A 13,595-nucleotide genomic window follows, 5' to 3' on the forward strand; every position below is an offset into this window, starting at 1 on the left:
ACAGATTAGTGATTAAATGAATTAATGAAATCTACTTAAACAAAAATGACTAAGATTTGCTGTCATGATGTCACTTTTTTTGTTATATAGCCAGTAATACATGCATTTTCTGGAATGTAGCATTGAAATGAGCCATGTCTGTATTTTCACCACCAGAAAAATATAGCCAATAAAGATGTTAGCTGCTAAACTCAACAAAGGGCAAACTCAAAGCTGCTTTAAAGACTCAACTCTGACTCTCTACCTCTTTCAAATCAAAACTCAAAACCCATCATTTTCAATTCTCTGTCTAATTTATCTGCTTCATTTTAAATTGGTGTTACTCTGCTTTATTTATTTTATCACATTGTTTTATTCATCGTGTTTTTATCTTTCTGTAAAGTGACCTTGAGTGTTGAGAAAGGTGCTTTTAAATAAAATGTATTATTATTGTTAGTCTTTCACAGGATTGATTTTAAGATCACACTTTTAATGTACAAGGCCCTAAATGGATTGGCACCATCCTACTTGGCTGATCTTCTCCATGTTCATAATCCAGCTCGAGCACTGAGGTCAACAAACCAGCTGCTCCTGGATGTGCCTAAAAGTCTCCTTAAAACCAGGGGGGACTGAACCTTGCAGCAACGGCCCCCAAGCTCTGGAATAGTTTGCCACTCCAATTAAGATCGGCCCCCACTGTGGAATGTTTTAAATCTTTGTTGAAGACAATATCCTGATATGTTGTTGTTTATTGTTGTCTTCATGTACTTTGTACTTTTTACTTTTTATCTTGTAAAGCACTTTGCCCAACACTGGTTGTTTTTAAATGTGCTATATAAATAAAGTTGACTTGACTTGACTTGATTATTATTCAATTTATTTCAACAGCAGTGTTACATTGTGTAACATGTGTTAGTATTTCATGCACAGACATACACATTGACGTATTGTTATAAATATTCATGACATGAAATAGGTTTTTTCAGGTCCCACTTCTTTAAGTTCAACAAACCGTCAGCAGTGAGCTCTCTTGACGTCACTCGACACTCTTTGGTTGAAACCGTGGGAGCGCTCTAATTGGCGGCCGTAAAAGAGAAAGGAAGTATATAGTTCACTCCGTTTTCATTGGAAGAGAAAGTCGAAGATATTTCAGCGGAGATTTAATCCTCAAGTCAGGTACTCCTTTCTTTTTGAACTCAAAGAGAGAACTCGCAACTTTTGACAATGTCCAGCTTCAACAAAGGTCCGGCCTACGGACTCACCGCGGAAGTCAGAAACCGGGTATGTATTCACATTTTTATAACTTCAATACATTTAGTCGCACTATGGTCTCCCTCACATCATCATGAAGTCATTGTGCTTCACACGGGAGTCACCTGGCCTCCATTTTGATGCGCGAGCACAGGTTAAAAGGTAGACAGAGGAGGATAAAAGAGTTAGAGGTTAGAGATTTAAGAGCTTTTAAAGTTTAAACTGACTTTAAAGTTGATTTAATTCTCTTAAAGTGATAACACCTCTCAAAGTTTAAAGTCCTATTTAAGTGTAATACCTTGGAAAGCAGAATAATACCTTTTTTTTAATGCAGGAGACAAATTTAAAAACAGAGTATGGGCGTTGTCCCTGTTGGCGAAGAAGAAGAAGAAGTGTGTCGTTGTGGCAAAATTTGTTCTCCCTGTTTCCACAATGTTCTGTTTAATTTGCTGCAGTTTGTTCCCCGGCATTGTGCCCTGCATTAACAGATAATGTAATCCACCTATTAGACTAGGATCTGATTCCATCCATCCTAATTTTTATTGCCTCTTTGTATTACTTCTTTAAAATGGAAAGTAAAACTACTGCTCTCCTAAGTTTCTTCCTCTACTCATACTTCTTCATGACTTGTCCTCCAACCCAGATAAGAGTGAGAAATGTGCAGATGCAAAATGAGTCCTTGTGTGGACAGAAGTCAAATAAATCAGTCTCCAAAGTGCCCCCCCCCTTCTCTCTCTCTCTCTCTCTCTCTTTGGTAATGTGTAACTTTTTGAGTGTGTCCTTGTTGAGCAGACCACCTTGTTTATTTAGACATGCCTGCTGCAGAGATCTGTGCACATCTACGTCCACTTCAAACACTTGAGTTGATGCAGCTGGAGATAACTTATGGATTATCGTGCATCATATTCTCCTTTTTAATAAAGAAGCAGTAGTTTCATCTTTATCCCTTGCCAAGTTGCAATAGAGATCTACAGCTCATGCTCCCTCCGCTCTCATTCCTGAGTGTTCCTTTAACTTTTTCATTCCCCTGTGAGAGAAAGGGTCATGTCCCCTCCCTCCCCCCTCCATACCTTTTTTACAGAACAACATGTGCTGGAGGTAAAGAAAACAAAACGTATAGATATCCCTGGTCAGTTTCCCGTGATGGCCTTGGAAGGAGGGGTGTAAAGTGATGCTGACTTTAGTGGTATTTCCTGCCTTCTGTGACGTATCCTCGACCTTCAAATGCGAGGAATTCAAAGATTTACAGCCCTCTCTCTCTCTCTCTCTCTCTCTCTCTCTCTCTCTCTCTCTCTCTCTCTCTCTCTCTCTCTCTCTCTCTCTCTCTCTCTCTTTTTGCAACTCTTAAAGCTCAGAGGAAATGTAAAAAGACTGGACAAAGATCCAAACATTTTTAACTTCCACCACATCTCTTTGAGTTCGTTCATTCATTCATCGCATCAACACAGAGGCACTACACTCTCTCATATCCAGGCACTGTGGGGTAAATTCCTCTCGTTCAGCTTGTCTCTGTAAATTACATCTGTCTGATTCTTTGTGGGCAATTAAAATAGCCAGAGTTGTTTTTAATACGGGGATAACTTTATGAAGGAAGCGTAATTAGAAGACAGACATTCCTCAAGAGTGCAACCAGCTGTGAGCCGAGTGCGGCCCAGCTTCCATGTATAATAGTAGGTTCAAGTCGGCGGTTTGGTTTCTCCGGTTGCCCTGAGGACAGAGGGAGATTGTTGATGCATGCACACTTGCACGAAAAAGCTCAGTCAACACCTTCGCCCTGACTTTCGCAGAAGAAATCTATACCTGCTTCTGTTTCTGATTTTGTGACTCTTACTGAATGAACTCTTTCTGAGCCGGCGTAGCTTGGTTCTCACACTCCTGCCATCAATAAAAAAAGGCTTATAAATCTGAGTAACACCTACGAGGTAACACTCCTGCAAGAAAGTCAATCTTTGTGCTGCTTTAAGCCCTTTAAACCCCCTCCTCAACCTCCCCTCTTTGACTGAACTTACTGCCTTCCTGTGTTTTCAGGAGAATTTAGCAGATTACCAAACAGGATATCCGTGTGTGTGTGTGTGTGTGTGTGTGTGTGTGTTAAGGTCGAGCCAGTGTCACCTTTTATTTACGAGAGCTGAAAGAGACAAAACCCTCTCTGTAGACATGGCACAACTAACTGAGGCAGTGACATTCAGGGGTGGCCGTGACATACGATTAGATGAAGTCATAATAAACTTCTTAAGGGCACATAACACATTGTTTGTGTGGTGTGATTACTGCTGTTTTTATCAATGCTACACATGCAAAACATCAACTGCAGAAAAAAAGCAGCCTTGGATTTTTTTTTTTTTTAAATCACCATTGCTGAGACGAAAACACATGTGACCTTTGACCTCTCTCGGCCCAACCAGATTGCACAGAAGTACGACCCCCAAAAGGAGGAGGAGCTGAGAATCTGGATCGAAGACGTCACCGGCGCTACCATCGGCCCTGACTTCCAAAAAGGCCTGAAGAACGGAATCATCCTGTGCGAGTAAGCAGACCACAGAATGAGCCACCATTATAACTACACAATCACTATGATGCACTCTTAATGTTTCCCTTTATTCCCACTTCAGGCTGATCAACAAACTCCAACCGAACTCTGTGAAAAAGGTCAACCAGTCAGCGCTGAACTGGCACCAGGTAGGTTAGCCCGTAATGTGTATTTTTAAAATCAATTGAGGGCGCGGTTAAAAAAGCAATCTTTATGTAGCATTGAAACTAGTCATGACACTGCCTTTTGTACATAGCTAACTAATAGCTCCCATTATTGTAGCTATTGTGTTTTTATATACAGGTTAAGATGTCAGGAAGCTGAATCATGTCATCTCATGGCTTACTCAGTGTCATCAACTTCCCTTTGTTTTAGAGGCAAGGTTCAGAGCTGCTTCTCAAACTGGTTTCTTCACTGAGGTGTGACCAGCCTCTGTAAACACACTCCCTCATTAGAGACAGGCTGGATGTTTTTTCTTGTTCTTAAAGCTACAGGCGCATGTCTTCCTTTTAATAAGATGAATTAAAGTGGAATGCAAAAGAGGGCTATTGTTCTTCATCCTGCACACACGTGGTTGTTCATTGTTTACATTTGGTGTTGTTTCAGCTGGAGAACCTGACAAACTTCTCCAAAGCCATCAAGGAGTACGGCCTGAAACCTCATGATATCTTTGAAGCCAATGACCTGTTTGAGAACGGTAACCTGACGCAGGTGCAGACCACGCTGCTCGCACTCGCTAGCATGGTGAGACTAAGCTGTTTATGATGTAGCTTGTCGTGGAAATGCAAACAGTTTCTGTTGTGCATTACTGAATCGATTGGATGGTTGGATCCTGCTAAAACAAACTTTTCTTCACAGGCCAAGACCAAGGGCTGCCATTCACGAGTGGACATTGGGGTGAAGTACGCTGACAAGACGGAGAGGATGTTCGACGAAGAGAAGATGAGGGCTGGACAGTGCGTCATCGGTCTACAGGTACAAGGTCTTCTTATCATTTCTTGAGACTCCTGAGTGAGCAGCAGGGTTTACAAACTCAAGAGAGTCAGCATCTTTTTAATCTGAGACTCTGATCTCTAACCAAAATCTCCAGAACATCACATTCCTTTATGGAAACCTCTCTGGTTACCAAAACATGTTGTGCATGTCTGAGAGTGAGCTCGAGGATGTGGTGGACGCAGTTCTCCATTATAATGTAACATTTTCCAAAGTGAAAGAAGGAAACGTATCTTACGGTGACAGATTGATTTAAAAAAATCCTTAATTTAGCTTTTACTGTTCAGATCTGATAGTGGTGAGGTGCATCACATGCTCTGAAAGCTGAGCTCACTACTGCACGAGGTGAAACTATTGAGAAACCAGGCAGACCGTCATTATCTCATAGAGAGCACAACATACTTGAGAATGAGTGCTGCTCATTGTTCACGCTGCGTCTTAAGCTTCTGTGTGTGTGTTATTGTTTCTGTCGCCAAGACGGATTTCATGCAGACATGAGGGCTACCTAAATAGTGACGGGCGACTCACAAACCCGCTTTCTGTTGACAGTTGAGTTAAGGTAGAGTCAACAGGGTTGAAACTTTAAAGTATATGTTGGCGTCAGAATGACTACTGCCAGTCACTTGAAAAGTGTGGAAATATTACGCAACATTTCACCTCTCTGTTTAACTTTTGTATGTGTAGATAGCACACGGAACAAAGTCTCATTGTGTCATTTCTGTCTTCAGATGGGGACCAACAAGTGTGCCAGTCAGACGGGTATGAACGCATACGGCACCAGGAGGCACTTGTACGACCCCAAAGCTCAAATCGAGCCCCCAAAAGACAACACAACCATCAGCCTGCAGATGGGAACCAACAAAGGGGCTAGCCAGGTACAGCAGCAAACTCCTGCCTTCTCATAAAAACAATATTATAGGACTCAAGTGGAAACATGCCCCGGGGCATCGCTCATTTCCCGTCCTTCTACTGCTGTAAACCTCTGTCATGTTTAGTCTTGTAGCGAGTTTGTTTTTCTCCACCAATGGAAATCAGACTCTTTGTCAGCTCTTTGGAAGGAACTTTAAATGCCTAAAAATGAAGAAAAAAAAAAACATTTGCATAAAAAGTATGATGTCACACAATGAAGATAACATTTTAACCCTTCTCCCTCTGCGTGCACTCAAGGCCGGGATGACTGCTCCGGGGACAAGGCGTGCCATCTACGACAAGAAGCTGGGCACAGAGAAGTGTGACAACAGCACCATGTCTCTACAGATGGGCTACAGCCAGGGAGCCAACCAGAGCGGACAGAACTTCGGCCTTGGCCGGCAGATATATGACGCCAAGTACTGTCCCAAAGCTGGAGAGGTCCCTGAGGAACAAAACGGGGCAGCTGTCGCCCACGAGCTCATGCCAGATTACCAAGATGAGGGTTACCAAGGCTACCAGGAAGAGGAGCAGGTGTACCAAGAGGAAGGGACTGATTATTGAGGTGGAGGTGACCTGAGGGAGGAAAAGGGAGGTTTTATAAAGGAGGCGAGGAGACCTCACTGCAGGTGGTTTATTTTTATATCCTCTGGATGTTGAGCCTCTTTTGGTCAGATCCTCTCTAGTATTGTGTTTTTTACCCCTATTTGTGGAAAACCATTGTTAGACATATCATGATGAACTGTATTTCTGTGATTTTGCTTTTTTTATTTAAAGAAACAAAAGCCAATCTTTTTGGCTGGTATAGTTTTATCACAGGGATTTTAAAATGTGCCAAAGCCCCATTGTTTTTTGTTTTTTTTACCGAGTTGTTTTTGCTGAGTCATTAATTACATTATTAAGGGAGACCCTGCAGATTATTTCAGGGCAACATGACAGTGAAACATTAGGGAGTTTTTTAAAACCAGTTTTTAATGTTACATCTTGTTGTGATAGAAACACGTGTGTGTTTATCTGTAATAACTGTCCCATCAGTGTAAACAATGTAATTCCTGTGAATGAGAATGTACGTGTTGTCTGTTACCTCCTCAGCATCTTCTCCATTCCTTCAGTATTGCACACTGACATGTTCAGTAGTAAATAGTTATGTTCTCAAACAGATGAGGGCTACAAAATAGATATGAGTATTTTTTTTTTCATCTGAGAACAAACTGCTCTTTTATATTCTGTCTCTTCTCTCACTCGTTTCGGTTATTTTGTTTTTAATAGAGGAAATATTTCCTCTGTTTGTATAACCGGTCCAACTGGAGCTCAGCTTGTTTTCTTTGGATTTGGGCTGATGGGGGAGGCTGAAATAATACTCGAGTGAAGTTTTCAACATTCCAAGCACAAATACTGGATTATTTTTGTCAGTGAGTAACATTTAGGTGAATCATTCTTAAATATAGGTTGACATGCAGACCAATCCTACAATCATATTAGGTCATTGTTATTTATGCATATTAGGGATCTGAATGGGGGTTGTTTTGTACCATGACTCTATACTTTTTCCTCCTGGTATAATCATTATGCCAATGGAAGAATAAGTGTTTGAATCGAGAAGTATGTTTCTGTGAATACAATGTATTAAAGATGTGTATTCATTATCATGTGTTGATTTTGTTTATACGAAGATGTGATGTGTGGCACAGAGACTTTTAAACTTCTTTTTAGGTACTGATAATTAACTTATGTAGAAACAAACCTTTTGGGGTTATAGAAGTACATTTAACAGATTTAAGAAGTGATAACTGATGAGGCAACAGGAAAGATTATGAAACCGTAGCTCCGGTGACTGCTCCGTGGTTGAGAAAGCCATCTTCCAATTGGATGGTCAGGTTGAACCCTAGATCCCACTGTCCACATGCTGAAGTGTCTTTGGGCAAGACGGTCTACCCCAAATGCCCCTGACGGCTGTCCCAGCAATCTTTTAGTAGGATAAGGTAATCCTGATGTGCTTTAGATGGCAGCCTCTGTCATCAGTATATGAATGTAAAGTGCTTTGAGCGGTAAGAAGACTAGATAAATCACTATATAAATACAGTCCATTTAACATTTAGTAGTCCCTTATAACTACATTACTACAAGTCTGCCTCAAAAATATTGACACATTTTAAAAATGATGGTTTTAAAACAAAGCATTTTCTTATGCATCCACAGTGGTATCTTGACATTAGCTATTAAAATAAGGCAAATATCATTAAACTTGTGATTTTAAGATCACTGAAAAAGTCACTAAAACACTTTTTACTGCAACTTTGTTTAAAGGATCAACAGCTAGAACTGCCTGCATTGAGTAGAGGCTGAACTAAAAATGCAGGAGTACATAAACAATGTTACCAAAACAATACAACAAAATCACCAATAGTCCCAAAAACGGATATCCAAAGCTGTATTTATATTTAATTGGTTACACACAAGAGCTCTTGGACTATAATGGGTACCATTATGCTGATAATTACAGAAGCCCTACTTGGTCCTAAGTCAAGAGATTTTTACTTTGTTTTCCCGTGAGTTAATTTTAGTTTACTCGAGACCTCGACTTCAAGTCAGGTGATCATAATTGCTATCCTCAGAATTACAAAAGCACAAAACAAACGTAAAGTCCTAAACTTACCTCATTATAGTAAATTGTAGTATGGGCAATAGTGGCATGGGACGGCATGTCGAGGTCTAGTCTATCCAAGTGACTGGACTTTTGCTTTTGTTTTCTAGAAAATGATTTGATTATCACTTGGAAACCAGCTTTATTATCCTAAGACAATGAGAAAAAAAAGATGAGAGCTCTATAAAGCAACTGGAAAATGACACATCATTGAAAAACAGTTCATAAAATATTGGAATGTGCAGGGCCTCTGTAAATAGTAATCTTCTTTTACCTGATAATATATTAATTTTGAATATCAATGTAATGTATTCAATGTCGACATCAGTATTTACATCATCATGACATGAAAACTAGCATTGTTAAAAAAGTAAAACAGAAGCTGCGTCATGTTAGCAACAGTTTAGTCAACAGCACTTTGAATTACTGTATTTAAATAAGAACCAAATGTTGTGTCTTAAACAGAGAATATGGAATCCTACTTTTATCTGTTTAAGACACAACACCAAATAAGTCCCACTTTAATCAATCGTGCTAGATCTTTTGAAAAACCTTGAAGTTATTCATGTTGAGGACTTAAAAGCTGTGTGACAGGCCTCTGTGTAGTTTTGTAAGGAGGTTGTGCTATTTTAGCATTAGATGCTAACAATTAATAGAGATAAAGTCCTGAAACCTAAGTATTCCTATTAAAACATATCAATAAATCGTTATTTATCTGTAAAATGTTGAGTTTTAATCAAAAAGCAACAGAGGTGCATAAACCTATTGGCTGACCAGCAAACCCTTACTTCTTCCTTTAGTTATATTCTCATGTTTTTAAAAAAACAAAACAATGACATATGTGTTTTTAACACAGTGACCATTTCTTCTTCTGCTTTTTGATAAGAAGAAGTTAAACTGTGAAACCTTAAGATAGAAACAGTAACAGGGAAGTGACCATAGACCAGAGGTGTCGAACATACGGCCCGCCAGAGGTTCTGACATTGAAATTACAGAGAAGACATCAACAGCAACTTTTCAATAAAAGTGACTGCTATTTCAAATTTGTCCTACAATCAAACTGCTGACAGGGGGCACATGAACAGTGCTCAGCGACTCTTTTTTTTTCTCAAAGTGAGGAAAACAAATATTTGCAGTTTGCATAATCCATTGGAAATTCATAGACTTTTTGGACCCCTGCATTCAACACTGTCCAGCAAGCAAACTCTTCATTCTGAAGCAGGGGGGGTCCATAACAGTCAACTTTACATTCTTCATTATTGTAATCTATCTGTTCTTTTGCTGTAAACATCACACTCTGTGTGTTTGCAGCAGGGTTCAGTGCTTAAAGAATATAATACTATGAGACTCATAAGGCGCAAGATACAACAGCTGTTTTTGTAAAAATATAGTTCATTAAATGTGAAAATTTTCAGAATGTACTTGTACTTTTTGCACTAAATAAAGGGAACAAATTGGAGTTGTCCTTCTCTATAGGTTATCATGTTATGATTTTACTTGACGGCCCGCTTCAGATCAAATTGGGCTGTTTGTGGCCCCTGAACTGAAATGAGTTTGACCCCCCTGCCATAGACCGTCCACGGAATGGACACGTTGATAGGCAACCTGACACCGACACAGAAGCAGAAGTTATTATTATGAGTATTATTATCCTACTACTCCATCTGCTGGTCACAGAGGGCAACGTAATCTGAAGACAACACCGGAAGTGTGCCTGAAATCCCGCGATATCTGCCCGAACGAGTTCTCGGGCCGTTCTTTTCCCCGGAACATCAGGCAAGATGGTAGGTGAAAAACTGACTGTGAAGCTTTACAAATAACAATCCTCAAGCATCTAAGCTGTATAATAACTGTTTATGATGACTGACTACATAATATGACATTAATAAACATTTACCAACCATTCAGAAGGAAATTGTTTGTCAGAATCTTGTTTAAATCTATGTTTATTGGCTCTTTAGTAGCATTAGCTATGGAGGCTTGTGGTTAAGCTAACCTAGTAGAAGAACAGTCAGTACGAGTAGATAAGTGACTTAATCTATAAATGTCTCTGAGGTTCAGAGGCAGGGCGTATGTGCTTCGTTTTTTAAGTTTACTCATGACATTTTCCTCAATCTCATGACCCACTGAGCTATTAGGTGCTAGCTAACATTGTGATGCTGCCTCTGTGTTTCAGGCGGATACCGAGATCAAGAAGAAGCGTACCTTCAGGAAGTTCACCTACAGAGGTGTGGACCTGGACCAGCTTCTGGACATGTCCTAGTAAGTAACTATAACTATTGAGAATGAGTTGCTGATACAAGCTGGTGATTAGATGGAGGTTCAGTACTGTGTCTTCTTAGTTTTATTTGACTGCAAACTGATGTCCTGCCCTGCAAGTGTAGTTTCAGCTCCTCTAAAGATTACAATCTAAGTCCTGTGAAGCCCTTAAGTTACTATGTAGCCCAACTTAACCCTCCTCTAATGTATTAATCTTTTATCCTTGGTCAATTTGACCCCAGCAATTTTAACCCGCAGAAACTGAATGTTACCCTGGTTTATGTGTCAGGTACTTAATGTTTCTTTGTTGACTACCTAAATAGCCCTCCATCCATCCGTCCATTATCTTGACCGCTTATCCCGTTTGGGGTCACGGGGGCTGGAGCCTATCCCAGCTGGCTTTGGGCGGAAGGCAGGGTACACCCTGGACAGGTCGCCAACCTATCACAGGGCTAATACAGAGAGACAGACAACCATTCACGCGCACACTCACACCTACGGCCAATTTAGAGTGATTAAATAACCTAAATAGTCCTAATTAAAATACATTTCAAGCATAAACACGATGTAAAGCATTCAGAAGGACTTTATTTTTAAAACAGATCATCTAACTACTGCAAGTTTGTCAAGCTCTGGTCGGCCCAGCCTCATTTCTATGTTATCAAAACGTATGACCCAGTACACATCAATGAATGTCATTAGCGACATGGTGTCAGGAAATATCATATCTCAATCTAAAGGTTGGCGGTTCGATCCCAGCTCCTGCAGTCACATGCAGAAGTGTCCTTGGTTATAGTGACCTCAATATCCTCCAAAACAACCAAAACAGATGTGTGTAAAATGTTTATTTCTTATGGTATATACAGCTAAAACAGCCTGGGGTCAAATCGACCCCAAGGAACACCGATGTGTAATTTTTTTTTTTACAGGAAATTGGAACATATCAACTTTTTAATTTGAAATTTTCCCAGTTGTCCCCATTTAATTAGGAAAGATCATGAAATATGAAGCCAAAAAATGATTAATTTAGAAATGTTAAACATTGAATGGGGGCCAATTGAACCCAAGGATAATAGGAGAGTTAAGGTAGCTAGTATTAATTTCTGGTAGGCACTGTCAATTGAATCAGATTAAGTGCAAATTATTAGAATTGGTTAACAATCACATAAGAAAAGACAACTGGACATTACACAGAAACAAGTTTACAAATCTGAATTGCCTGTCACAGAGGGTCCAAAGCTAAATGACCATTTGATAACCACATTAGAAGCATGATGAGAGTTGCACAGAGCAGTTTTGCAGTTTAATAAAAGATGCCACTTAAACTTCAATGATGGCACAGAGTTTCATTGATTTCCCCGTCCTCTCTCCCGGTATAGTGAGCAGCTCATGCAGCTGTACTGTGCCCGCCAGAGGAGGAGGCTGAACCGCGGCCTGCGCCGTAAGCAGCAGTCTCTCCTGAAGCGCCTGCGCAAGGCAAAGAAAGAGGCTCCCCCCATGGAGAAACCTGAGGTGGTGAAGACCCATCTGAGGGACATGGTCATCCTGCCTGAGATGGTCGGGTCCATGGTTGGAGTTTACAACGGCAAGACTTTCAACCAGGTTGAAATCAAGGTGAGGTGTTGTAGGTCAGCTGGATAGGATGGTACTTTTAAACTTGTGCTTTCTACGACCACAAGACTAACAATAAAAGGTGTTTGAACTTCAAAACAATCACCACATTAGTGGCATATATTGGTACACTGGTTTTAAACAAGAAAAAAACACATCACGGTTGGCATGTGTTTTGGAAATAAAGAGCAGCATGTAGTTCCCAAATATCGGAAGCTACTACCTTTAATTAATGTCTGGGCAATATGAAGTTGATCTTTCATCTAGACTTTTAAGAAAGCCTCAGCATCTTGCATCACAATAATGATGATGATTACCTCAGTGGCTGACCAAGCTATAATTTTGGCAGTGACATCTACAAGGTCATTTTTGAGTCATGTTTTGGTTTTGTTGGCCAGGTTTCTGTTTACCTCCTGTGTACACCCTAAGGTACTCTTAAGCTGGGCAATGAACCCCAAAGCACCATCCACTTGACTGAGAAATCTCCCTACAGATGTACATGTTCCATAGGTCGTACATGTTTGAATGCATTCATCTGTGAAACAAAAGTGAATAAAGAATTGAATCTGTGGGGATGTAATTCAGGTTCTTCCCTATGATTAATACGACAAAGTGATACATGATTCAAGTCACCCAAAAATATTTGTCAGAAATGTTTGAAAATTAAAATGACATGGTATACAGCGTCATTATTACATATGGTTGTAAAATCCAACTTCATACGGTCTAAAAAATGTTAAAGACATTCAGATTTGTCATGCATCTTTTGTAAACTATTTCTCTGCAAATATTTCCCAATGTACCTTCTCTAATGTCCATAGAAGATGAGGTGTATAAGGGGCGAAAATGGTTCTAGATAAGACTTATTAAAAACTTGCTCCTGAAAATAATGGTCCCGACTGAAGTAGAATCCTACAGGACCAGATGATATAATGTAGTGTTGACTAGAACTGGTATTTAAGTTGCAACTACAGCAGCTACCTACAATATTTCCCGTGACACTAACGTGTGCTTCTTTTCTCCACAGCCTGAGATGTGCGGACACTACTTGGGCGAGTTCTCCATCACCTACAAGCCTGTCAAGCACGGTCGCCCTGGTATTGGAGCTACACATTCTTCTCGTTTCATCCCTCTGAAGTAGAATGGCTGTATTCTTTGTATAAATAAAATGGTCGCTCCAAAAAAATAAACTTGTCTGCTTTTGCTTTTCATTTCATTGTTTAATAGCTTTAATATGATATCAAATGTGCAAGTCACATTAAAAATGAATTTCTGAGGTGTTTAGATGAGCATGGGTGGCTGACTTCCCCATAACATAATTCATATTTGAATTATTTTGGTAACACAATGTGTGTTAAGTAAATAAAGATGTGAGTTAAGTCTTTTCAGTTTAAGTCTGTAATACTGACTTTTTAAAAA

General features: G+C 39.9%; 2 protein-coding genes across 2 annotated transcripts; both read left to right on the plus strand.

The window, feature by feature from the left end:
* Nucleotides 1–1,066: 1,066 nt before the first annotated feature.
* cnn2 (calponin 2) lies at nucleotides 1,067–7,308 on the plus strand. The gene is made up of 7 exons (XM_034703040.1): nucleotides 1,067–1,260; nucleotides 3,636–3,757; nucleotides 3,843–3,909; nucleotides 4,367–4,504; nucleotides 4,619–4,735; nucleotides 5,482–5,628; nucleotides 5,921–7,308. Exons 1-7 carry the CDS (start codon nucleotides 1,204–1,206, stop codon nucleotides 6,224–6,226), a joined length of 954 nt encoding a protein of 317 aa, XP_034558931.1. The 5' UTR covers nucleotides 1,067–1,203; the 3' UTR covers nucleotides 6,227–7,308.
* A 2,587-nt stretch (nucleotides 7,309–9,895) lies between these two features.
* Nucleotides 9,896–13,366, plus strand: rps15 (ribosomal protein S15). Its single transcript, XM_034703764.1, has 4 exons — nucleotides 9,896–10,090; nucleotides 10,483–10,568; nucleotides 11,945–12,179; nucleotides 13,204–13,366. Exons 1-4 carry the CDS (start codon nucleotides 10,088–10,090, stop codon nucleotides 13,315–13,317), a joined length of 438 nt encoding a protein of 145 aa, XP_034559655.1. The 5' UTR covers nucleotides 9,896–10,087; the 3' UTR covers nucleotides 13,318–13,366.
* The last annotated feature ends 229 nt before the right edge of the window (nucleotides 13,367–13,595 follow it).

This window comes from Notolabrus celidotus, chromosome 15 (genome assembly GCF_009762535.1).
Source record: "Notolabrus celidotus isolate fNotCel1 chromosome 15, fNotCel1.pri, whole genome shotgun sequence".
NCBI classification, from domain to species: Eukaryota; Metazoa; Chordata; class Actinopteri; order Labriformes; family Labridae; genus Notolabrus; species Notolabrus celidotus.

Bases quoted from the DNA above. Each gene is read 5' to 3' on its own strand.
- cnn2 (XM_034703040.1), top strand. From the start codon at position 1,204: ATGTCCAGCTTCAACAAAGGTCCGGCCTACGGACTCACCGCGGAAGTC. The intron at 1,261-3,635 runs GTATGTATTCAC...CGGCCCAACCAG, and splicing joins CCGCGGAAGTCAGAAACCGG to ATTGCACAGAAGTACGACCC. The intron at 4,736-5,481 runs GTACAAGGTCTT...TTCTGTCTTCAG, and splicing joins AGTGCGTCATCGGTCTACAG to ATGGGGACCAACAAGTGTGC.
- rps15 (XM_034703764.1), top strand. The intron at 10,569-11,944 runs GTAAGTAACTAT...CTCCCGGTATAG, and splicing joins CAGCTTCTGGACATGTCCTA to TGAGCAGCTCATGCAGCTGT. The intron at 12,180-13,203 runs GTGAGGTGTTGT...TTTTCTCCACAG, and splicing joins TCAACCAGGTTGAAATCAAG to CCTGAGATGTGCGGACACTA.